Source organism: Sinocyclocheilus anshuiensis, unplaced genomic scaffold (assembly GCF_001515605.1).
Source record: "Sinocyclocheilus anshuiensis isolate Anshui unplaced genomic scaffold, SAMN03320099.WGS_v1.1 scaffold487, whole genome shotgun sequence".
NCBI classification, from domain to species: domain Eukaryota; kingdom Metazoa; phylum Chordata; class Actinopteri; order Cypriniformes; family Cyprinidae; genus Sinocyclocheilus; species Sinocyclocheilus anshuiensis.
In genome coordinates this window covers 617,068-642,795 of record NW_015548240.1, presented here as the reverse complement: position 1 = coordinate 642,795, position 25,728 = coordinate 617,068, and the positions used below count along the sequence as shown (strand labels likewise).

The following is a 25,728-nucleotide window of genomic DNA, read 5'->3' as shown; positions in this document are numbered from 1 at the left end:
ATTTTCGGCAGCCGGAATTTCAGTGCATCTCTAATTATTGGCGACATTAGAAATGGATATTATATAATAGCTGCTTTTTTGAACATTTTAGCAATTTAAAAATATTAAAAAAGGATTTTTTACACGGCACCCCGGTTGGGAAACACTGGTCTAAATAATGCCGCGAGTGGGGCTTAAGGAAGTGACGTCGCCTGCGTCTGCGCAGTGCGACCTGATGCAGCCCCTGAAGTGAGACACAGGAAACAGAAATACTGCAAAATAATAATAATAACGCGACTAAACGAGACGAAATAACGTTATAACATTTCGTTTCGTCTCATTTGGTCAACGAAAATGAAGAGACATTTTATTCGTCAACAATATTGCATTATACATTTAATTATAGTCATCGTCACATGACCAGCATTTACGTTGCGTCTCGTCTCGTTTTCGTCACGTGATAAAGGTTCGTTGACGACAATATTTAGTCATAATTTTCATTGACGAAAGCAACACTAGGAGGATGCTCATGAAAAAGATGCAAATATCTGGAAAAACGAACAAAATGGATCGAGTGCATTTTTGAGTGAAAACCAGATATCTGCATCTTCAAAGCATCTGAAAATGAACCCAGCCTCTAATAACACATATTCAAAGCACTTTAATATCAAGAGATTATTGATATTCTTTTAATTGTATTTAGCCAAATACAATTGTGGATAGTCATAATCTTTGAATACGTTTTATTATAGAGTGGAACCATGTTACAATCACACTGATATTTCATATTCAGTGTGTTCTGCACAAAACATTTATGTTGCCTCCTCTGAAAGGTTTAACTCTTTTATAAAAATATGGATCTGGGCTGCTCTGTGCATGGTGTATCACCTTTTCTGCTTATAGGTAAGCATGGCCTCTGCTATGGGCAGCTGATGAGCTCCGTTTGCTCCCAACATGTACTGTGTTACCCTGGAAACCACATCTGGACTGTCCTGAACTGCTGGAGAAGGTTGACAGAGAATAAAGAGAAAATGTTAATATTTTTTATACATTTATAAAAATGTGTGCGTGCATGTAAATGTATATACACTTTTAATATATTTAAAAATAACATTATTAAGAAGTAAAACACTGTATATTACACTATATAGAAAAAAATACAAATTTTAATATATTTGATATTATGAATTATTTATTTGATATAAAAATAAAATAAATATAATTAATATTATAATTATTAATATATAATATATTTAATTTATTATTTAATCATTTCTAATTATATATCATTATAATATTAATAAATAATTATATATTATATGAAAGAGTACATATTTTATTTGTTTACATTTGCAGATGGATAGAATGAAGAGTGAATAAGTATATCAGAGAAGGTTACCTGATGTTGGTGCTTCTGGTTTGTGGAAAAGATCTCTCCATGCTGAGTCCTGGAACAGGTTGTTATATCTGTAATCTATACTGGCCAGATATTTAGCCACTGGATGAACCCCTACACACACAAATGTTTTTTTTTAGCTCTTCTGGTAATGTTTTATTGGCCAGTGACTGCTCATTATTTTCCATGATTCCTGCACTTACCAAGAGGGATGATAAGGAATCGCAGGTATCCGAGCCAGTCGGGGGTTTTATGTGTCAGGTGATCCACAAACAAACGCAAAACGACAGACAGGTAATGCTGAGCTCCTGCTACTCCAATCCGCACAGGAGACGGTGTAACTGAGTTACTGTTACAACTAGAGAGAAAGAGAAAAGGAGAAATAAGGACATAGTGTGTCCCTATCCTAAAAAAACCTAATGGCAAAAAAACCAAATGGCAGAAGTATGAAGAAGAAATGAAGCGTCTGACTCACAATCTCTGTATGCGAGAGATGATGGTGCTGAACGCAGCCTGTATGTCAGCCGTGGTGCACGTACACACAACAGGAAGACCGTGATTCTGTAACACCTCAGATACATACTGAGACAAAAAGACAGGAAAAGGGTTACATAAGTCAGTCGGTTTTTGTACTGATGGCAGGCTTATTATTCCAAATGCTTATGAATCATATTTATAATTTACAATTTTCATTTAAGTATTTCATTTAGTAAATTAATTTAGTCATGGTTATTAAAATATACACAACCATTCAAAATTATGGGGTCGGTATAATTTATTTTAAAAGAAATGAATGCTTTTATTTTGTAAGGATGCGTTACATTGATCAAAAGTGACAGTAGAGTTTTACATTGTTAATTCCATTTCAAATAAATGAGGACCTTCCATTAAATCAAAAAAGTTTCCACAATCACGATTTGCACAAAAAATATTAAGCAGCACCACTGTCTTCATCATTGATAATAATAAGAAATGTTTCTTGAGCAGTAAATCAGCATATTAGAATGATTTCTGAAGGATCATGTGACACTGAAGACTGGAGTAATGACTGCTGAAAATTCAGCTTTGCCATCACATAAATTACATTTGAAAATATATTAAAAAATTATTTTTTAAATTGCAAATATATATTTTTTACTGTATTTTTTATACTGATTATTTTTTGTATTTTTCAGTTTTGGACACTATGAAAGACAAAAAAAAACAATTTGTGTGTTTTTGTAGAATTTGCAGCAAAAATAACTGTATTATGCTTTATCTTTATAAATAAAAATCTATATAAAATGATAGCAAAATGTACAATATGTAAGCTTTATATCAACAGCTGATAATTCGCAATATGTGCCATCACAGAAACATGTTGTGTTGTTCATGTTCATGTTGTGTTGACAGCTGTCATTCATACCTGGCCCTGCCAGTCAGAGGTGTTAATGAGGATGATGCTGTCGGGAAGATGGCTGTCTGACACCAGGATGTGGTTCAGCTGATCATAAACCGTTTTGCGTGGAATCTAACCGGACACAAACCAAACAGAGACCAAAATTAGTTGCGGCTAAACGGATGCTTCTGTTTAGTAACTGGAGTATTTGTAGTGTGCAGAGAGGTTCTATCTGACCTGTAGGTGGCAGCGTGTGTCAAGCAAACGCTCATTGTCCAGACTGTTGGCTCTCTCATTGGGCGGTCGACTGGTCTGTCTCTCTTTAAGTGATGTGCTCCGCCCCCGTCGCCCTGCCAACTTTGGCTCCACCCTTCAGATGAAGAGAGAAAGTTGTTCATATTGCAGAAGGTTTTTAAAAACAAAAACACTAAACAGGGTGGACAAAAACACACACCAGAGGGAGCTTTGTTTAAAGGGGTCATAGGATGCCCATTTTCCACAAGTTGATATGATTCTTTAGGGTCTTAATGAAAAGTCTGTAACATAGTTTGGTTAAAATTTCTCAATGGTAGTGTAAAAAACACCTTTTTTACCCTGTCAAAAACAGCTCTTTTCAGATCAAGACGTTTTTGTAGCATTTTCCTTTAAATGTTAATGAGCTCTGCTGACCCCGCCCCTCCCTTCCGAGCCGCTCTCAGAGAGACTGTGTACTTTAGCTGCATTCATCGTGAAACTTGCTAATTAGCACATTATTAGGAAAGGCGATTTGCAAAGATTCATTACAAAACATTATACTCACATCTTCTGTAGATGAGGCAGGATCACGAATGATTCTCACGAACATAGATGGGGCAAGTGACGTAACCGGTGTTGCGGCTTAACACCGGTATCACCGTCAGCACCGTCTATCGCGGCAAGCCTAACGGCACCTTGACAGTAATCTTTAACAGGTAAGATATATTATACTCTCTTCATCTAACCGCAGTAATAAAGGGTTTATGTATCCTCACCGGTTGAATGGAATGATAAGTGACTCTGTTTTGGTCATCCGGCCAGTAGGAGGCAATCTCTCCATAAAAGTGTCCATGTTGTCCATCATCTCCAGTTCAGTGGTAGGGGTCACAACCTCAGGATGACCCTAAAGCCCAAAGACACACATAATAAAACACGTTACACATTATACAATGTAATACAGCCTTAAGGCTGGGTAAAATAACCAAGTTTTTCACTAAACAGAAATTTGTCTTAACACCCTCATATCCACAAGTTGTGAGACAAGAAAGGGCAGCAAAAGAAACAAGATACTTAGTGTCAAATAAAATGGCACATTTTAAAGGCCAAATAAGGTATATTGGCAGAAAAGGTATATGATATAATTTTTGATATTTTTCCTAATCCGAGTTTGACACTTGTACAAAATGACATTGTTTTGCACTGCTGCCACCACACCACATGTTGTTTCAGATTGGGTGATTCATTAGCTGTGATTCAGCTTTAGAGCGTCTGCCAGAGCTCATTTCAAAACACACATGTAAGTCTTGATCTGATATTCAGTGAATATCTTATATTAGTGAAGGATGTACCATTGAAACATTATCAGATTCATTATCCATCTGAAACTTTCCACCTACAGCCCTTATTTTATCAGGATCCATCTGAACAGAGAAAGAGAGAGAGAGTTAGCTCAGGAGTGATTAAACTGAAGTGTTTATGTTTCTAACCTAGCTTATACGTCCTCCTCATGGGGAAAACTGGTTAAAAAGAAATGTCTATATATATATATTACCATTCCAACATTGGGTCAATAAGACTTTTTTTAATGTTTCTGAAGACGTCTCTAATGCTCAATAAAGCTGCATTAACTTGATCATAAATACAGTAAAACAGTATTGTGAAATATTAATTCAATTTAAAATAACTGTTTTCTATTTTATTATTTCTAGATGTATAATTTTGATGGCAAAGCAAAATTTTCAGCAGCCATTACTCCAGTCTTCAGTGTCACATGATTCATCAGAAATCATTCTAATATGCTGATTTTGAACAAAGAAACATTTCTTATTACCATCGATTTTGAAATCTGCTGTGCTGCTTAATATTTTTGTGGAAATAAATTTTTAGCATTCTGAGCACATATTTGAAAAATAAATATTTTATAACAAATATTATATATTATATATATATATTATATTTTAAATATCAATTTATGTTTTCTTGCTGAATAAAAATGTCAATTTCTTAAAAAAAAAAAAACTTACTGACCCCAAACTTTTGAATGGCACATATATATTTGGAAAAGGTTAGTATTAGGTTAGTATAATTAGCTTTATTTCAAGTCAATTTAAGTGTATGTTATGTGTGCATTTAAATATCTTCTAAACACATGAATGAGTTCTTACTGGACTGGGTGGCTCTCTGTGACTCCTAACGCTGTGAATGCTGCCAATTTCTGTCTGAGAGCTGGATAGAGAAATTCCTTCGAAATATGGCCTAAACCACACGCAGACACAAAAAGGTAAACACACGAGGGTTAATAAAATAACACACATCTCAACATTAACAGATATGGCACTAAATAAACACTAATGAACAAACTCTCTTCTTAGCATACTTGAGTTTGGGTTTTGGGGTGCTGAGAACACTTTCATCATCGTCCAGATCTGGTCCACTGTCACTCGGATTCTCAAACTCTAAACTCTCCAGATCCAGATCTTCTTCTACTTCTGGAGGCGGCTCGGCTGGGTCCTGCTCCGAGTCTAACACCTACAAACATTTAAACATTATTTACTCCTCATTTGAACTGCATGAATGTGCAGGGCAGAAGAGTGAGGGATGGTGAGACAGAGGGTCAAGCATAATCTGATGAAACAGAGGAACAGAGGATGCTCAGGCTCAGCTGCAGGGCAATCGATCCCAAAGCGGCATGTGATGTTCCTGGATATTATTAATGAGAGAGGAAATCAATCAAGGACTTTGTTTGCAACCATCAATGTTCAGGGTAAATCCGGCTTCTTAACAGATTTTAACAAGCTGCTGCTGAGTTAAATGCACTAATGTCCTTTCTGCTACTATATAGATGTTATAAACTACATACTCATATTACATGATGGTTATAAAATAAAATATTTTTTATGTAAAGTACTTTGAATTACCATTGTTTATTAAATATGATATAGCATAAATAAACTTAACTCACATTTACCTCTTTCTTTATTTATTATTTGACTGGACTACCAAATAACATTTTTACACCAGTGTTATTTACTGTTACAGTATTTATTTAGAAATGTATTCTTGAAATCATATTTAGCTTTTATTTTTTTAGTTTTCATTTTAATTGTACATTTTGTAGTAATGTTTGTCATTTTTATTAGTAAAAACTATTTAAAAATATTTCTATTAGATTATTATTTTTTTTTTTCAGAATTTATTTTTATTTCGGTTTTAGTTTTAAGTAATTTCAGTATTTAAACATTTCATTTCAGGTGGCTTGTCAAGGCAACATTTCAAAGTTTTTCATCCAATATTTATATTCTATTCTATTTCAGCTTTATTTTGATTAACAGAAAACATATTGCATAGTTCACAATAACAACACTGTTTTACACAAAGTGGACTAAAATACATTTCCATATTATACACGGACTCCACCTGCTAAATTAAACATGCAACATTAGGAGGTCATGTGACAATGCAGCATACTACTGCTTGAGATGTTTCATTGATTAATGGCTATACCATTTCTCATACTACTGTTTTTGAAATAGTAGTCAGTATACAGTATATACTGGGCAATATTTAGTAAGTTGTAAGCCAGTATTCAATTCCAAACATATCCATACTGACAGTTCTAAATGCTAAATAACTTCCTTTAATATAAAATATTTGTGAAAATCTTCGTCAGGTTTCAGATGGAGCCATAATAAGAACCAGTGTCCTGTCAGAACAGGAAGTAACCTGAGACATAATGCTGATGAGATCATGTTTCTGTCCCGCTGGACGTCACTGCTGCTTCTGCACATCACCACACACTTCCTGTCCTTCAGAAGAGGACTGACCTCTGAACCCAAAGTGCCATGTGTTTATTTTGCTGTGGGCAGCATTTTCTTTTTTCATGCTTACTGGTTATATGTCGAAATTGTTGAATATATAGAATGGTGTAGGAACGAAATACTAGCTTACTATTTACTGAATACTATGGTGGATATACTGTATACTGCCTATTTTTAAACTTTTTTTATACCCCTTTTTTTGTTTTTTTACCAATTATGTGTCAAATGTGTCAACATTAACGGTTCAAAAAAATTTGTTAAAGTGAAAATCGAGGGTCAAATCCAGTACTCTGCATTGTGGGCATTTTTGTGGGTAAAAATTGTGCAATTTTGGCAACTACAGCAGCGCATTTATATACATTTGCATAATGTTTACAGTATACATACTATACACTGCAGAAGCAGTAAGAATATTACAGCCTAAGTCCTTGTGTCAGTCCTGCTCTCATTGTGCAGAACTCCATTCTGCAAGATTATCGGCAAACAAGGATTCGGTTTCCGTAGCAGTGCTGATTATGCATGGCTAAATTAATCTGTGGAGCCAGGCAAGGGTCAGGCCTTGTGTCCGCTGACTGAACACAGACTAAACAGAATCATACAACAGGAAAAGAAATCACCTTCCTACAACTAATTTATTATACCTACAACTTATTTATTAACCTGGTTTCTCTTTAGGTTTTTTCTCCATTTCTGTCACCTGATGGAAGTCTGAGTTCCATGCCACTCTTGTGGCATGCTTAGTTGTGGTTTTAAAGGACACTTAAAATTCAGTAATATTATTGATTTGACTGCACTGACACTATCAGATGAACTGAACTGAATCAAATTGAACTGACTTGATTATTTAATTATTTAATAATAACATTATAATGACAGGTGGCTTGGCATGACTTGATAATATTTAGACTACCTATCATGTCAGAGGTGAGAGGTCTTTGTACATCTAAAGTAAAGTACATTTAGTTAAACATAAACCAAGTTGCACACAAACACGGATTTGGTCCACTGAGATGGGGGAAAAAGTGTACAAAACATATCGGTTCACCACACAGGTCAACCTGCACAACCTGACTAACATGTATTTATACACTTAAAAAACAAATAGACTCTATATTTACCCACCTCATCAGAAACTCTGAACCGTTTGAGCAATGCCACCACGCGCTGCTTAAAGTTCTGCTGCTAATGGAGAAAGAGAAGCACACACACAGACATACACACTCATATTAACAGTCTGTTTACTACACGATGACTGGGAGTAAATTCTCATTGTTCTCTGGCATTCTTACCCTGGTGATCGATGCCGTCCGGACTATTGACCTCCTCTGCTTTTTTGGTTTCCTCATCTCGTACTCGTCATCCTCAAGATCCTGAGGAGCATGTATATACACACACGAGTCAGCAGAAAAAGAGGGAAGTGAGGTTGCTTTGCTTGTGTGGTGTTTGTAATCACCTGTCCTTGTGCTGCGTCATCACTGGCCTCCTGCTCCGATGAGAAGCTTTCATACTCTTCTTCTGAGTAATTATCTACCAAGTCAAAAAAGGAAAAAGGAAAGGCCCAGTCCTGAATACTGATTGGTCAAAGCAGTGTTCCAGCTAGTGATGTACTGCTATTGACATTTTGGCTAAGAATGATTTTTAAATAATGCTTGATAACTAATAAATGGACATTAATAGATATATTTTTACTTTAAATAAAAAAACAAAAAACAAATAAAAGGACATTAAAACAGTAAGTATGCAAAAGCAACATAATGAAGGTCTTCCAAACTGAGATTTGGTCATGAGGGTTTCCCCTAAAAAAAAGTAATTAAAAAAAAAAAGTAAATTAAAAAAAGTAAATTAAAAAAACTCAGGGTGTACTTCAAGTAAACATTAAGGTCAAAGAATATATATATATATATATGAAACCAATTGATTTAATTGATGAATAATCATTAATACAATTTTTGTAAGAAATTAACTTAATTTTATGAATAATGTGCACAGTAACTCATGCTTAAATCTGATAAATCTGTCACGCTAAAATACACAATACAGAAAAAAACACCTTTAGTGTAAAACTTCACATCTCTCATAAAGAACACAATTTCTTATTGCCATGGGGACATGTCATAGACTAATGAAAAATGTATGTGTATGTATGGATGATTTTACCAGAAAATTTGATTTTCTGTCCCAGAATGGCTGCCTCTTCATGGTCTATAGGCTGACTGGACAGGGAATAGATCCAAATCTCAGCAACTTTACCCAGAAACTCCTTCTGATTACTGCAAAGAGCCAAGACCTGCCCACCTTCTGCAGGATGCTGCATCACCTACACACACAAACAAATCAGCATTTAAGCATTGTATATGCTTCAAAAGTGACTATTAACCTCACTGAGAAATCCGAAATACCTCTGCCATGTCTATAGAACCAGCAGCCAACGTCTTGTAACCCAAAATTGTTCGGTTTTTGTACCTCTTCCTCCGCTGAAGCAGGATTTGCAACTTATTTCCCTCGCGCTTCAGAAAATGAGGGTACTACTCACATACAAACATGTACACACAGGAGAGAGACAGGAAAAACATCCAACTCAATTTCATAATAAAACTCTAGTATGATTCAGAGCACACTGAAATGATGATGTCTTAAAAGCAATATTGGCTCTGTTTCAAAACCCAGTAAGCTGCCTACACAGGGAGCATTTACAGGTGGCATAGACAAACTTTCAAAGCAAAGGCTGTTTCCATGATATCTTCCTTTTGTTTTAATTTTAAATCAGTGCAGCATGTATACTTGTATACATAATGCATTGCAAAGAGTGATGCAGAGTGTTCCAAATCAATCACTTATGAGGTTCTTTGTCAGGCAAGGCAGCTGTCAATGTAAGCAGCAGATAACTAGGCAGTTCACTAAGTTTTGGTTCAGAGCCATTTATGACTGAGCAATTTGAAAAAGTGTGTTTTGAAGATATCTTTACCTGTAGTGAGAAAGTGAGAGCGAGATCAGTCTCCACCCCACCAGCAGGGGGCAGCACTATCTCATGAGAGCGCAGGATTCGCTTGGAGCCCTACAGGCACAAACAGTCTCTTTATCTGTATTTCACCCAATTGTTCCTTCGGTCATCACTTTGAAGAAACAATTATCCATTAATTTGGGATTTTGTTTATTGAAAAGCTTTCTGGACCGTGGACTTATGCCATAAGGAATTTATCATCATTCTATATTGACGAAAATTTTATTTATTTATGACTCTTTATTACACTTTACGATATTATGCACTTTAATTCATTTCTCATGTATTGTAACCCTCTTAGAATATGTTTATTGTCTCTAAACTTGTAAATGCTGTGCTCTTTGTTGCAAAAAATCTAGACACGCTGCTGTTGAAAAACAACATACACTTTATGAAGCTGATTACTAACCTGAATCTTGACTGCAATGACGACAGAAATCAGCTCCTTGTCAAGTTCCTTCATCACCACGAGCTTCTTCAAAGTCAGACTGCACAGCCTACAGACAAAAACAACAGCCTTATTTACACAAATATGTGATTATACATAACATCTGGCTAATCGAGAAGCAATCTTTGTAATGAGCATGTAGAAAAAGTACCATGGTTTACAGCACAACTAAAGGAGAAAATTGTCATTTTTGAGTGAACTATCTCTTCACTTTACAGTTGGTTTACAAACAGGCACTCAGTTGCTGTTTATCAGTAAATGTTTAGGAATGTGATCCATATGTTTGCTCCTGTAACAGGATGTGAGTTGATAATCTTGTTTTCTAATATCCTGAGTTTCTTATCAGTAATGCACTGTATGAACCTTCAATTTCCAAAGAAAACTCAATCTTCCTAAGAACAACTACTGCCAAACTAAACTCTAAAACTCAGCAGGGAGAATTTCTACAAGACTGAATCAGGTCTGAAGCTGAAAACAGGCCCATAGCAGCTTTCAAATGGGACAGATCAGTCCATAAAACAGCTGGAATTCATGGGATTGATAAAGTGGGGTTCAGGGATTTCAGTCCTCTGGAAACTTGCATATAAAACTGTTTACAAAACGTTCCATTGAGTGTCTGTCATTTTAGGCATGAGGAACTGCTCAAAAGGGCCAAAATCGTTTTACTAAAACATAATAAACACACACCCTCGCTCTGACACTGCAGTAAACCTCAACACTGCACTGAGAGACATCCATCCTTTAACACATACAGTGACAATGCAAATGAGGAAAGAATCTCAACTCCCACATTTGCATCACAGAGCCAAACATTTACAGAATTAAAGGATTAGCAGACCAAAAATAAAAAGACATTAAGTCATTATTTGCCAATAATCTTCCCTTTAGCCAAAGCTCCGAAACTAAATAATGCAGGCGGGACAAATTTATGCGCATATTCAAATTGCAAGAGAATTCCATTTGATTCCCGAACAAAGCTAATCAATGACTTCAGAATATTGGAATATAATGTACAAGTTGCATGCTTTTATGGCGATTTTTGTCATTTAAGAAGCTTGACAACCACATTTACTAATAGTTTGGAAAAGAATGTGAGTATTCTGATTTCCTTTTGTGGTCTTATTGATTTGAAACAACTATAAGGTTGAATAAATGACAGATTTTTCATTTTTGGGTGAAATGTCCCTTTGCACACTGACTGTGGAGGGACAGAATCCTGTCACAGAGAGAGAATGAAATAACGTCAGTCATGCAGGGAGAGAGTCAGAGCAGAGATGAGTCAGTATTGTCAGGAATGTCACAGAGGGAAGTGATCAAGGGACCAGAGAGGCCCCTAGAGGCCCCAGAGCAGCTTGTACAGAGAGCGAAGCCAATGGAAACAGACCCATATGCATGCACCTCATAGAATATTAATGAGAAATACTTTATATATTCAAATCACATACCAGGTACTATGAGGACAAGGAAGAGAGAAAGAGAGAGGCACACAGTACAATCTCTTGAGTAATCTGAAGGCTGGTATTGTTCACACAACATTCTCACTTTGACACACACACACACACACACACACAAACAAAAGCCATTCTTCTTCCCTGAGCGATTAGCATGCTAACTCTGACCGCAACAAAGAAACACACAGCGGTTTTGAGTAGATTTAACATAGACACATTTCTCTCTCACATACACACACACTAACATTAGCCCAAAAACTAATATATTAATAAGATAAAAAAAAAAAAAACTAATTTGCATTTATGCAGCATTGCACAGTAAAAATCCTTTCTGTCTAGGCATGATTTTCCTAAATGAAAATTAGCATATATTAATTAGAGTATAACAGATAATGTCATGTGTGGAAGACTTCTAATTCTACTTTGCAAATATACTTTACAATTTAAATAACATATGTGTTTCTGCATTACAGTAATGAGAATGAAAATTTTAAATTGTAGTAGACTAAAGATAATTGTTTAAGATGATTATCTACTTAATTATAATGAAAATGATACAAAATGCAATTCTTATTTCTAAAACGTGAGTAAATTTGGCTTAAGTTCGCCCTGTAAAAACACAGCCATATTTCAAGTTAATCACAAATTCAACAAATTACATACTGTAGTTTTAAACAGTCAACACACACTATATTTATAATAAATACATGAAGTAAAAATAATTGATTTTAGTGAAAGCTGTGTGAGAGGTTGATTATTGAGACCACCAACAAACACGACAGGAAACAATGGCCACACAGGCAATTTTATGTTCTCTTTTCTCAGTACAAAGGCTGATTATTTCAGCTGGTGTGGTGAGTTGTGTGTGTGTGTGTGTGTGTGTGTGTGTGTGTGAGTGTGTGAGTGTGTGTGTGTGTGCGCGCGCTCTGTGTCTCTCACTGCACACACTCACGTCAATCAAACCCCTCTAATAACTATATGTATAACCTCCTATAAAGATCTAACAACCCTCAATGACCTCTCACAGAAGAACAGAGACTGTTCATCCTCTCTGGAGTTAAAGATGAACGTGTCTCACTCCACTCAGCTGGATCCAAACTCAATCACAGCTCCATTACACACACTCTTCTACAGAGACTGTGTGTGTTTCACTCTGGCAGATGCTGCAGAGACTCTGAAAGCACAGAGGGAATTAGAGCAAAATCAATTTCATTCGTTTCTCATCAGAAACCCTGAGGTTCCATCACTCCTGACTCAGGTTACACGCACCTCTACTGTAACTGTAAGTCTGAAAGGGCAGTGCTAAGGGGTGAAACCGTGCTCAGGTTACGGGCCCGGACAGAACACCGGGATTAGCCGATGCATTAGTACACATCACTGATAACTAAAACTAAACCATTAAAAATTGTTTTCATTAATTATAAAAAGCTGAAATAAACAAACTATAAATATTAGATGAATAACTTAAAAATGTAGAACTAAAATAAGTTTAAGCTGAAGTACTACAGTACTAAATATTAAAATTACTAAAACTGAAATAAAAAATATTTCAAATACAACAAAGAACTAATAAAAATCACAAAACTAAATTAATAAAACTAAAATTAAAATGAAAACTGTAAATATACAAATAAAAGCTAATTCAAATATTAGTAAATACTATAACAATAATACAAAATAATAATTAATATAATAATTAATAATTAATTATACACCTAAGGATATGAGTTTTTTAATTAAAACAAAAAAAAACAACACTTCAACTTCAAGAAAAGAGTTTTCTCTCTTGATGCATTTCCTATTGAAACAGGATGTTCTGCTGGGACATATCAAAAAAATTTCCCTTACCTAAAAAAAAGTAATACATATCCCAGGTTAAAGGTAGATTTGAAGATATATTGAAATATATATTGTTTAAAGAAAATAAAAGAAAATTAGGCACATTTCCAGAACTAATAGCCTACTCATTAATATAACATGGGGAAAAAAATGGATTGTGATTTTAGCGGGTATGTTGATGTAATGGACATTTTCTCATATATAGTTACAGCACTGCCATAAGTTTTCTACACAGTTGCAAATAGTGTGATGGGGAGGGACATTCACACTCTAGAGAGCATCTGATTGGACAGAAAATTGAGTAGTGCAGGATGAGTCATCAATATTTGGAGTCCATTTTCCTTGAAGAGACTACACATTTTAACTTTAAGAATCAGTAAAACATTTAGAATTACACTTGCAAAGACTGTCTCAAAACTACCACATGAACTAAAAGCCACAAATATTTGGATTTCATAGTTTTTGTTTATGTGTGTTTTCCAAGTGTTTTAAAGGGCAGTTTCCATGCTGGACTCGTGTTCATGTGATCTCATCAGAAAGACAGTCCAAATATTCTGCATGTGTCTGAAAGTGAGTAAACCCCTGAGAGCTGACCTACATTTACTTGTAGAAGCTAAAAACACACACACACATTCACACACTATTCTAACAAGGTCAGCTTGGTCCTAATTAGCTCAATTGAATAATCCTTAGTGTAAATGATGGAAGAGACACACACACACACTAAGCAGTGTGTAAGTCTATAAGTTATTTTAAGTTATCGTTGGTATGAAAAGCACATGACTAGTAAACAGACACAAAAAAAGCTATTTCTGTTGGGCTTATGTGCAATCAGGTCCAAACGGCTGAGACCAACTTTCTATTTTATCCATATAAACCTGAAAATAACAAATACTGACATTAGAAGAAATTATTAAATTAAATATTATTAGATCACCACGATCAAATTAAATTTACACTACCAGTCAACATTTTTTGAACAGTAAGATTTTTAAAGTTTTTTTGCTCACCAAGTATGCATTTATTTGATCCAAAATACAGCAAAAGCAGTAATCTTGTGAAATATTTTTACTATTTAAAATAACTGCTTTCTATTTAAATACATTTAAAAATGTCATTTATTCCTGTGATCAAAGCCAAATTTTCAGCATCATTACTCCAATCTTCAGTGTCACATGATCCTTCAGAAATCATTCTAATATGCTGATTTGCTGTTCAAGAAACATTTATTATTATTATTATTATTATTATTATTATCAATATTTAAAACAGTTAAGTACATTTTTTCAGGAATATTATAAAATATTACAAATGATTTCTATTTCAGATAAATGCTGTTCTTCTGAACTTTCTATTCATCTAAGAAACCTGAAAAAAAATCCGCTTTGAAATCACAGGAATAAATTACATTTTAAAGTATATTCAAATAGAAAGCAGTTCATTTAAATAGTAAGAATAGTATTTCACAATATTACTGCTTTTGTTGTATTTTGGATCAAATAAATGCAGGCTTGGTGAGCAGAAGAGACTTCTTTAAAAATATGAAAAATCTTACTGTTCAAAAACTTTTGACTGGTAGTGTATAAGTAAAGAAATCTCAGCAGATTTGTCACTGAACTCATTTGGTCAAGGTCAAGATGTTCTTGTTTCGGTTGAAGCACAAGACGTTCTTTGGATCATTCTCAAATCATACTGGAGAACACAGATCACAAATGTAAAATGTGGGCAAATCAAATACTTAGAAATGTTGATAATGTATTTTGTAAATAAAAATGTAGCGTTATATTAGAAATAAATGCAAAAGAGAAGCATTTGCACTAGTGGTTTTAGATGTTTGGATCCCGCTGTATGCGAATTCAGGATAAACTGTGGTTTTTACCAAGAAAACCATAAACACACTTGACATTTTCTACATTATTTGTTTATCTGAAACTCTAAATTATGTTTTTGAACTTCAAAGACCTTCAAAACTGGAGCAGAGTGTCGAGATAACCTGCACTGTAATCTGTCCCAACGACTGCAATAAAACTGTGCGCGTGTGTGTGTGTGTGTCAGTGAGAGAGAGAGAGAGAGAGAGAGAGAGAGAGAGAGAGAGAGAGAGAGAGATGGACTATATAAACAGTAATTCACTCACAGTAGATCTGAATTCATTTCACCCTGGTGAGATTACAGGAGTCCCTGACCTGTGTATGACAGAGAGACGGAACAAAACACCACTGATCCTCTTAAACCGGACAGATAGACAGGAGAGATCAAGTTAACCTAAGCCTTTAATGGAGATAGGAGACCATAAACCGATGCAAACAATCCTTCTGTGTTTCACCAGAGCACAAGCACACGTTTCTCTGCACACACTCGGTTTGCTTCATTCAGCTCATTAGTTGCAGATGAGTGTGTTGACTTCCAGCAAACTGCAGTTAAAGACTAACACATGCTGAAAACATTTGAGTCAACATGCACATGCATCTCCTTCCCTTGTAAAAACAACTGACCTACATTTTCCTACTTTCTCACTGGATCCACACACACACAAAACATAAAATTGCTGATTAGAAACACAATAATTTAGTTGCTCCTACTGCAGAAACATCTCCTGTAGCACAATGCAAGTCTTTATGTTTAAAATATTATAAATGCCCTGTAAAAATGCACCTATGTATACAATAACAAGTACTTGTGATACACTTGATGCTACAATATAATCGCATTAGATAAGAAAATATCAAACAAAGTGGCATACATTTTAAAGACAGAAGAAGCATGCTTATAATCTGTGGCTATGTCAAAAATGGCAAATAAACATGACTTTTTAATACTAGTGTTTAGGCCAATGTGTGAAATAGGCAGAGAACTTATAGCCAAATGATCATGGAACCTAAATTATTTCTAGATGGCCTACCTATTGATAAAATGAAACAAAAATCTTTATATTTTATATAAAATAGCAAGGATGCATTAAATTGATGAAAAGTGCATTAAAGACATATACATTCTTATAAAATATTTATATTTTAAATAAAAGCTGTTCTTTTGAACGTTCTATTCGTAAAAGAAACCTGACAAGATATTCATCATGACATAAAATATATCTCATGGGAAAAATATATATCAAGTACAACCATTTTCAACACTGAAAATAAGAAATGTTTCTTCAGCACGAAATCAACATATAACAATATTTCTGAAGGAAGCAACACTAACGACAGCTTTGCCATCACAGAAATAAATTACATTTTAAAGAATGTTAAATATATTAAATTACTATATTTTTAAACAAATAAATGCAGCAAAGCATTAAAAAAAATCTTACATCAAACTTTTGAATGGTAGTGTATATGAACCATTAAAAAATATGCATGATTTAGTCAATTTCTTGTTTTCAAGTTGAAGTGAATGTTTAGTGAATGAACCAGCTGGTTAAAGTAACTGAAATTATTAATTAATTCTGAGAAAAGATCTGCTTAAGGACAATCAGTGCAAGACGTGACACAGCGGTTAAAGGCATCTATCTGAATATGTATGGCTGTAAAATGAGATTGTCATCCTAATTAAGTGCCTAGTCAGTAGCATTGTGACCCAACCCTCTTGCATATAACCTACAGTCCTACAAACTAAAATTCCCACACTTTATATGAGACTAATAAAATACCAGATCTGAAATGCAGAACAGAAAACAGTGCAGCTGACTGAAAATTGTGAACTGATATTTTCTATTTGTACATATACATTTACACAGTGGTGCATTGTTTTCATTTCCAGTGTTTGGTTGAGCGCTGTGTTACTTTCTGTCTTTGCACAACAAACAGACACACCTGCAATGATCAGGAATGGAGAATTCACATTGGCCACAGCTTTATTTAAACACAAAACCGATGTGCACCACTGCCGTGTGGTCATGCACATGTGATCAGGATGTTCGTGCTAGTTTTGCATTCTTGATAACCATAATTCAAAGCCCTACTGCTGCTGGCTCACACCGGGGCTTCAGGGAAAGAGCAGGTCATGTTCCACAAACCAGCTATTTTTGTCTTTGGTGTGCAGACTCCCAGAATCCCCAGGGTGTAGGGCATCTGTTTTTCGGGGTGTGCTCAGATGCCGGTTTTGCTCTGGAATCTTTTGAATCTCTGGACCTCACGGTGATGTTCATGATCAGTCTTTACAAAGAGCTGCACTGCTAAAGGCTTTGATCAACAGAGTTTCAAATAAATCCATCTAAATAATTTCAACACAAAAATATCAAAGCAAATGAAGGTACTTGGTTTATGAAGAAGGATCTAGGTGACTTTTAAGGAACAGTTCACCAAAAACTGTCAATTCTGTTATCAATGGCTCACCCTCATGTTGTTCTAAGCCTGTATGTTTCTTCAGACCAGAAGCAGGATTATTGGCTTTATTTTTGACCACATGCAAATAATTATCAAATGCAGACACCAGCTCTGCTAAAATCCATCAAACACCACATTGTAGGCTGTTTTCACAGAACCTGGTGAATTGGGTTTAAAGTTTCTGTGTGGTGATTTTATATGATTTTATATGAGGTGTAAAATGAGACATCAGCAAACATTCAGAACATAGTCAGAGGAATTGGCTATTGACTTTAGGAGGTAGGTGTGTGTGTGTGTACCTGTTTTTCTATTCTGGTGGGGACTTAAACCTGAATACACACAGACTCATGGGGACTCGTGTCACGGTGGGGACCTAAATTGAGGTCCCCACGTGTAAACAAGCTAATAAATCACACAGAATGTTTTTTGAAAATTTAAAAATGCACAACGTTTCCTCTAAGGGGTAGGTTTAGGTGTAGGGTTGGTGTAGGGCAATAGAATATACGTTATGTAACTTATGTCACAGTCCTTTTTAACAAACCTTCAGACTTGGCCAGACTGGAATCTGAAGGAATGAGAACCAAACACAAATAGAGAGCAAAAACACACCCACACTCACACACACACACCGCTACCGCCCATCCTACTGTAAGTGCTGAGTAAGCAGTTAGCTGTGCAATACACAACATAATGTTCTTTTTTAGCAACGTCATATGAACCCTTTAAAATAGTCCATGTGACATCAGTGGTTCAACCGTAATTTTATGAAGCTACGAGAATAGGCCTACTTTTTGTGCACAACAAAAAACTAAAATAATGACTTTATTCGCATACATCGTGGTACTCTCATGAATGTGTGATGAAGACTGACACGGAAGAGAAGAAATTGTTGAATAAAGTCGTTATTCCTGTTTTCTTTCTTTGTAACCTTATTTTTCACACACATTAAAAAGCACTATTCTAAAAACCCAGTAAAAATTCCTGAGGGAACATAGCAAATTAGTCCTCTAGGTTAACCTACAAAATGGACATCATGACTGAACAACACCATAACAGGCACTGATGGACAGACTTGGACCATGTGCTATAAAAGAGCTACACCGTCATTCATTGTCCCATTAAAGAGATTTCAAGCATCTGCTATCCCTCCGAATCAAGAACGTACACAAAATACACAACAAATGCTCCAAGACAAAACAGCGATTTATCATATAAACAATACGCCTATTTACCCCGCTCCTGTTAGTGTGTGTGTGTAAGAATGGCTGTGGGCGCATTAAAGACAAAGCCATGACTGTTTCTTCCCTCTGGGTGAGAACGCAGCACACACTCCACCAACACACACAAATATGACAGCCTAGCACAGCCTGTTCAATCAGAGAGAGCGACAGAGAGATTACTATTGTTCTAGTGAAAATTATGCCCACTTCAGAAGATACAAAGGAACATAAGGGGGTCGTGCACACAGTCAGCAGCACAGCGTCACTATAAAGAATAAGCTTGCATTGAAGCTCCTACTGATGATTGTAATTTTACTCTCAGGATATACAGAACATCAGTTATCAGCCAATATTAGAGGGTTTTTTATTTATTAGTTCAAACGGGATATTTGATAGTGTTTATTTTCCCTATTTTTACTATGAGAATACCTTTTCATCATGTAACACTCACTTAAAGTTAATATTAATATGTAAAAACATTAATCATTTAAAACTGTGAAATGTAATTTATAGCAAATCTCCAAAAGAATAGGCCTATCCATTAAATTATAATGTTGTGATGCCTAAATTCACTACAATTACTGATTTGAGTTTGTAATGCTTTATTTTAAATTTATTTAGACAAACTAGTATAGAATTGTAAAATCTGCCATTGATATCATCTATAATTAAACATAAAATACGTTTTCTGGTGTTTAGGGCTAATAATATCTTTGCTACTCCCTTAGGATTACCTCAACGTGACTGGACAGGCCATGCTCAACACTGAACAGGCATTGTTGATGTGTAAATGTGGGCAGCCTTGTGTTAATAAGTTTAGGTTTCTGATGTTAGAAACAAGCCGTTTTGGCAGCACAGTTTTAGTACATGGTCTTTTTAGACTTTCTGGAGGACGTTTTGAGTAAAACTGCAAGTTTTAAAGTACAATGAACTCAAAAGAACAAGAACATTTTCATTTACCAGGATATGAGAATAACCGCCAAAAACCTCATAACTTCCTATACTATTATAGCATTTTGAATTAGCTTTTATTTTTAAATTTTTACTTTTCATTTCAATTTTAGTGTACGTTTTAGTCATTTTGCTAAGTGGTTTTATTCGCTTTTTTAATATTTGTATATAGCTTTAACTTTTACTTCAGCTGTACCTTTAGCAATTTTAGTACTTCAGCTTCATCTAATATTCACATATCAGTTGGTATTTCAACTTGATTTCAATCGATTTTTAATAGTTTTAGTTTAACAATAACAAGACTGCTTTCTACAATCCAGTTACAGCACAAAATATCATATTACACACACATTTACAAATCAACACACTTCACATTCACATGCTGGACTGAAAAGTGAATGACTAACACGACAGAAGTAGATCAGCTTTTCTGCTGTAGCTATTTTATTCATAGTTGACATTTCTGTGTCTTGTGTCGTTCAGTTACCTTCTGTTTTCTTGCACTCCGATAGTCTCTGACTGACTTCGGCGGGACTGAACCAGTCCGAATGTGTCAGCTCTGACAGCTTAATTGAACGTGAGGATTATGGCAGCTACAGTGAGCTAATATTACGCCCTTTTAAATCTATCAAATCTGCCATAACACACAACAGTCACACAGGCTTCAGAGTCAGACTCAATGTGTTGTGACCTATTTTGCAGTGTGTAATCTGAATGATGGCAATTCTTGTCATTCAATACAAATTCATTCATCCTCTTATTCTCTGACACAATCAAACATCAAGAGAGATCAACAGCTTGAAATTGCATTCAAAACAGCTGCTTCCAGATCTACGTTTCAGCCCACCACAAACACTTCAAGCTGACAACTGACCCACAATATACAGAGGTCACAAATTTAGATGTGGTTGTAGGATGCAAAGTATCTCTCTTCAAAACACTCAACACACATATATGCTCACTTAAAAAAACAAAAACACTTAACAATCAAGTAAACACAAGAGATGAAGCATGACAAAACCACAAAGGCTAGACACATTGACTGAGTGACAGATGCATCTTTCACAAAAAAAGGAAATAAAGTGTGTGTGTGTTTTAATGGGGGTTTATATATCACTAAAACAAATAGAGCAAACAAACCAATGAATCACTGTTGCTTTAGTATTATTTGTATACTAATATAGTATTTATTAATATTTTGATTTAACAATTTTTAATGGTTTTAGTTAACAATAACAACATTGCAGTGACTTAAAAATATTCACCAGAAAACTGACAAAACATGTCTGAGTGTTGCTAAGATAATATATTCACAGTTCCCTAACAACCAAAAATAAGAAAACCAGTCCTACAATAGGGACATGCCAGCCACGTCAGGCCCAGCCAATCAGATAGCATTTCCAAATGAGGCCACACCCACTGCAGTGGAAGCCCTCTAGGGGAAAATCCTACAGAAAAGCTCAGAAGACCAGCTGCTGTAGCTCATTAATCAGCTCATTAAAAACTAAAGTTAATGTCATTTTTATGACAGAGATGTATGAGTGTGTCTCACTGTGATAAGATGATTTGTTTCTCTCAGATTCTGCTCTCAGCTTCAATTATGTGCACAGAACAGACCTTTAAATTAACACAATTAACTGTAGGAATTCTGTGGTCAAATGTCGTGCTCCTCACACACATACATCAGGCAGACAAAGGGCCTGAAGGAAAATGTGTCTGTGGTACAGTTGTGAATCTTTTATTATGATCAAGAATTCATAAGGCACATCTCTCTCTCTTTATTCCCCATCCATCTCACCATTTGCTCCAGTTCAGGTTGTTTTAAAGGAATAGTTCACCAGAAAATGAAAATTTTCATTGCACACCCTCATGTTGTTCAAAAGCTGAATAACTTTCTTTCTGTGTAACGCAAAAGGTGAATTTGTGAAGAATATTCATCATGTGGCTTTCCATTGTGCCACCTGTATCATTATGGTGATACATTTTAAAGCAGATTTTGGTCATTCAAAATACATTACATATCTTAATAAAACATACAATTATTATAAAATACACAGGCATCTCATAATACCGGAAACATTATCACAGTATTTATTACAGTGCAACCATATTTAATGGGATATTTTTTTACAGTGTAGGACTGCCAATCTCCAAAATGACAAAAAAGGAAAATAAAAGCAATTCACAGAACTTACACATTATATTTCCAATCTTTAAGCATTTATGAGAGGTCATTTTTCTACCAAAAAATAAATAAATCATCCCCTTCATTTAGACTGGATCATTTAGTCAGAGAACTCGAGAACTTGATCAATCCAAATGGTGAACAAACCATTCAGACTGGTTTTGTGAGCTTGATCAACTGATCCATTAAAACGTCAAGACTCAAAAGAATGATTTGTTCAGTGAAAAATGATTTTCACTTTGAACTGCTCCTCACACGAAGCTATCGAGCGGCTTCGGAAGACCTGTGATCTTCATAGGGCCCACTTTATGATAGCTTTTGAAGCTTGAAAGCTCCAGTCCCCATTCTTTGCAACTGCAGTGAAAAAATAACCATTACTGTCTTTATTCATTCATTCATTTATAATTTCTCCTGTAAGTGAGGAGGGGTGCGTAATTAAAGACAGAATTCTCTTTTATGGGTGAACTGTCTTTTAAGGTCATTTGCGGACAACACCCATAGTTCATCATATCTATTATATGGGACAGAAACAAAAACAACCTGCATGCCAGCACACATACGGTGCTAGTCGAGCCCGTTTTAATAGTAGCTTCTCTGTTTTGATCTAATGTGTGGCTTAGAAAGAAAGAAAGAGAATACTTTGATGACTCATGAGAGCAAATAAGAGAAGCAGCAATCTCTGAAACACTGGGTCAGAACGTTATGTTCCGGTGGCAGTGCATCTAGTAGACCCACTGGGTTATTTTGCACGACACCGGCCCGTGTTGATGACAGCTCGACCCCTCCGGCAAAACCGATTCATAACAAACCGCGCGTGCCACCTCACAGCGCGAGAACGGAACCCTGACGTCACAAAGGCCAAAGAGTTTGTTTGTGTTCGCGGTCAGAACAGAACTGTCAGATCGCGCCAAGCATAACGGAAATTAATAATAATAATAATAATAAACTCTAAAAGACTATCTGTAGTGATGAAAGAGCAATCGGGTCACATTTTAACACTTAACGGTGAATGACAGAAAAGAGTTAACGTTACTAAATCAGCAGAACATCACTGGATTTGTGGCACCGTGATCCGATGCTGACACCGGTCCAATCAGACTCGCTGGATCAGTGCACCACAATGATAGTCTAACTAGTTCACACATCCTTTCTCTGTCTCACACAGACACACACCACTCCCTGTCGCCGTGCACCTGCCCGCTCGCTCACAAACAGCCCACCTGGGTCCACCGATCTCGCGCGACTCTCACCTGGGGATGCAGTTAGGAGAGGAGCCGTCTATCTCCCAGGTGGCGAACAGGTTCATAGGCACCGGTCTGTTTAGCGCCCCGCTCCCGGGGAAGCTTAACCGTCCACTTCTTTCCGCCATGCTCGCAGTTGGTGTCCCGTTCACCTCCACCGACACGGTGAGCAAACTTCTCCCTCAGGAACGCGCTGGATCTAAATCCTTCCCGCTGTTAATCCGCTGCTCTACGGAGCCGGGTTGCCGTTCACGGGTGGCGCAGCGATTCTCGTGCGGTGTCTGCGCGCAGCTTCATGCCGCTGTGGCTCGGAGTTTCCACACCGTGCACCGAGCGCTCGCGACAAGAAACTGCAGCGGCAGCAGCAGCAGTCGCTCACCGCATGAAGTCACGTGACCCCGGGTTGTACCAGAGACTGGCGCGTCTGCGCTCTCGCACACTCGGGATGGCCAGTAAATAACGGGACAACTGTAGTGAAAGTACCTAGTGCTGTTTATAAATGAACAGTTACGTCATGCTGGGATTGTACAGTATCACAATACAGTACGATCATTAATATTATAGTGCTTGCAAGTACTGGACATTTGGACTTGGGCAAAAAAGCAAGCATGGAGCATTTATTGAATCTACTTCATGATAAAGTTGGTCAAGATAAAATATAAATAAAATAACAATAATGGATGTTAATATAAGGCAATTATCGTTTAAATATTATCTCACAGATATTATATTATATTATATTACCATTCCAAATGTCCAGTATCCTGGACATCAATTTTACTTATATCATAACAATAGCATTCTATAATGATAATATAATACAATATTATAAATATACTTATATATTATTTGATACAAACAAAAATCAAGATTATCCTGATCCCAGTGGATTTCACCAACAAAATGGAATCAAACTTTACAATTGTTAAAACAATACAACATTTGTATCATGCAGATACTTAAATATAGCGGTTCTAAATTCACGCTAAACCACGGCTTCATGGGTTTTTGCTCTATTTTATTTTTGGTTTTGTGCTGGTAATCCTATTGGTATATTTTGCATGGGATCGCTATGCGCGCCGCGTTTGTATAAATGGAGAGAGGGATATGCTAATCATAGGAATCTATCCCTTGACGTGATTGGTTATTGAATTTTGTAACGTAGCAAACCAAGGGCTGTTTCAAACCGCGTTTCTGAGGCTGCCTTTGGGCAACCACAGTTTTAAAGGGGTCATATGATGCTGCTAAAAATAACATTATTTTGTGTATTTGGTGTAATTAAATGTGTGTATGCGGTTTAAGGTTCAAAAAACACATTATTTTCCACATACTGTACATTATTGTTTCTCCTCTATGCCCCGCCTTTCTGAAACGCGTAGATTTTTACAAAGCTCATCGGTCTGAAAAGCGAGGTGTGCTCTGATTGGCCAGCTATCCAGTGCGTTGTGATTGGCCGAATACCTCAAGCGTGTGACGGAAATGTTACGCCCCTCACCATACTGTTGTATTTCCTCAGCGACCAGCACGGATCAGCTCTAGGCATGACGAAGCGGATATCGTCCTCTTTTGGAAGACCAAACAAAGTAGTTTCACTTTCACAACAAAGCACACAGCGTCTTCAGGACATGGCGGCGGCAACAATACTAAAGCGAGAATAAAAGTTACGCCTTCTTTCTTTGCATGAACATTTGGACGGCGTTATGCAAATCTTCCCACATAGCAACGTAGACGTGGGGGCGTGTTAGAACGAGCTGTTAGGTAGGTGTGGCTGACTCTTAACTTTTATAAAGAATATCTCTTTGGATTTGAGACTTTAGTCTTTGCAACTTTACAGATCTTCTTTATGCACCAAGAGCTTGTAACACTCCAAAGAGAAAGGAAAAATTGAAATCGCATCATATGACCCCTTTAAGGATGGATTGGCACATGGTTTGTCTAAAAGCAAATGAAAAACAGCACATAGACAAATAAACAACATAATAAACTTGATTTTCACTACAGGGGGACTTTACATTTAATTTAATTAGAAAAAGGTTGACCTTTTCTGGTTTTATTTCTAAAATGATGGCTAATTGTGTGATAGCTTTTTGCAAACTTTGCAAATTCTGAGCTAACCTAAAATTATCATTCCTTTTTTTTTTGCTCCCTTACGTCAACTGGTGCTTTCTTATGGAAATGCAAATCTAGTTCTATTAATGTTATTATTATTACTGTTTTTTTTTTTTTTCAAAATGTATAAAAGTATGCTTTTTAAATGTATTT

General features: G+C 36.0%; 1 protein-coding gene across 5 annotated transcripts in view; it reads right to left on the bottom strand.

Moving 5' to 3' along the window:
• LOC107654955 (phosphofurin acidic cluster sorting protein 2-like) overlaps window positions 1-23,924 on the bottom strand; it is a 30,964-nt gene extending 7,040 nt beyond the window's left edge. For 2 of the 5 annotated variants that reach the window (XM_016442296.1, XM_016442299.1), the window contains exons 1-18: window positions 23,476-23,924; window positions 10,216-10,303; window positions 9,771-9,860; window positions 9,205-9,330; window positions 8,963-9,122; window positions 8,259-8,332; window positions 8,095-8,175; window positions 7,928-7,987; window positions 5,365-5,516; window positions 5,153-5,243; window positions 4,337-4,408; window positions 3,764-3,891; window positions 2,991-3,123; window positions 2,781-2,885; window positions 1,851-1,957; window positions 1,579-1,733; window positions 1,379-1,489; window positions 868-979 (exon numbers count right to left, since the gene is read on the bottom strand). In XM_016442296.1, coding sequence (XP_016297782.1) covers window positions 868-979; window positions 1,379-1,489; window positions 1,579-1,733; window positions 1,851-1,957; window positions 2,781-2,885; window positions 2,991-3,123; window positions 3,764-3,891; window positions 4,337-4,408; window positions 5,153-5,243; window positions 5,365-5,516; window positions 7,928-7,987; window positions 8,095-8,175; window positions 8,259-8,332; window positions 8,963-9,122; window positions 9,205-9,330; window positions 9,771-9,860; window positions 10,216-10,303; window positions 23,476-23,594 — 1,964 coding nt within the window. In that variant the 5' untranslated portion in view covers window positions 23,595-23,924. The remainder of the gene's footprint in view (window positions 1-867; window positions 980-1,378; window positions 1,490-1,578; window positions 1,734-1,850; window positions 1,958-2,780; window positions 2,886-2,990; window positions 3,124-3,763; window positions 3,892-4,336; window positions 4,409-5,152; window positions 5,244-5,364; window positions 5,517-7,927; window positions 7,988-8,094; window positions 8,176-8,258; window positions 8,333-8,962; window positions 9,123-9,204; window positions 9,331-9,770; window positions 9,861-10,215; window positions 10,304-23,475) is intronic. The other 3 variants (XM_016442297.1, XM_016442298.1, XM_016442300.1) reach the window with 3 other exon arrangements.
• Window positions 23,925-25,728: the final 1,804 nt, after the last annotated feature.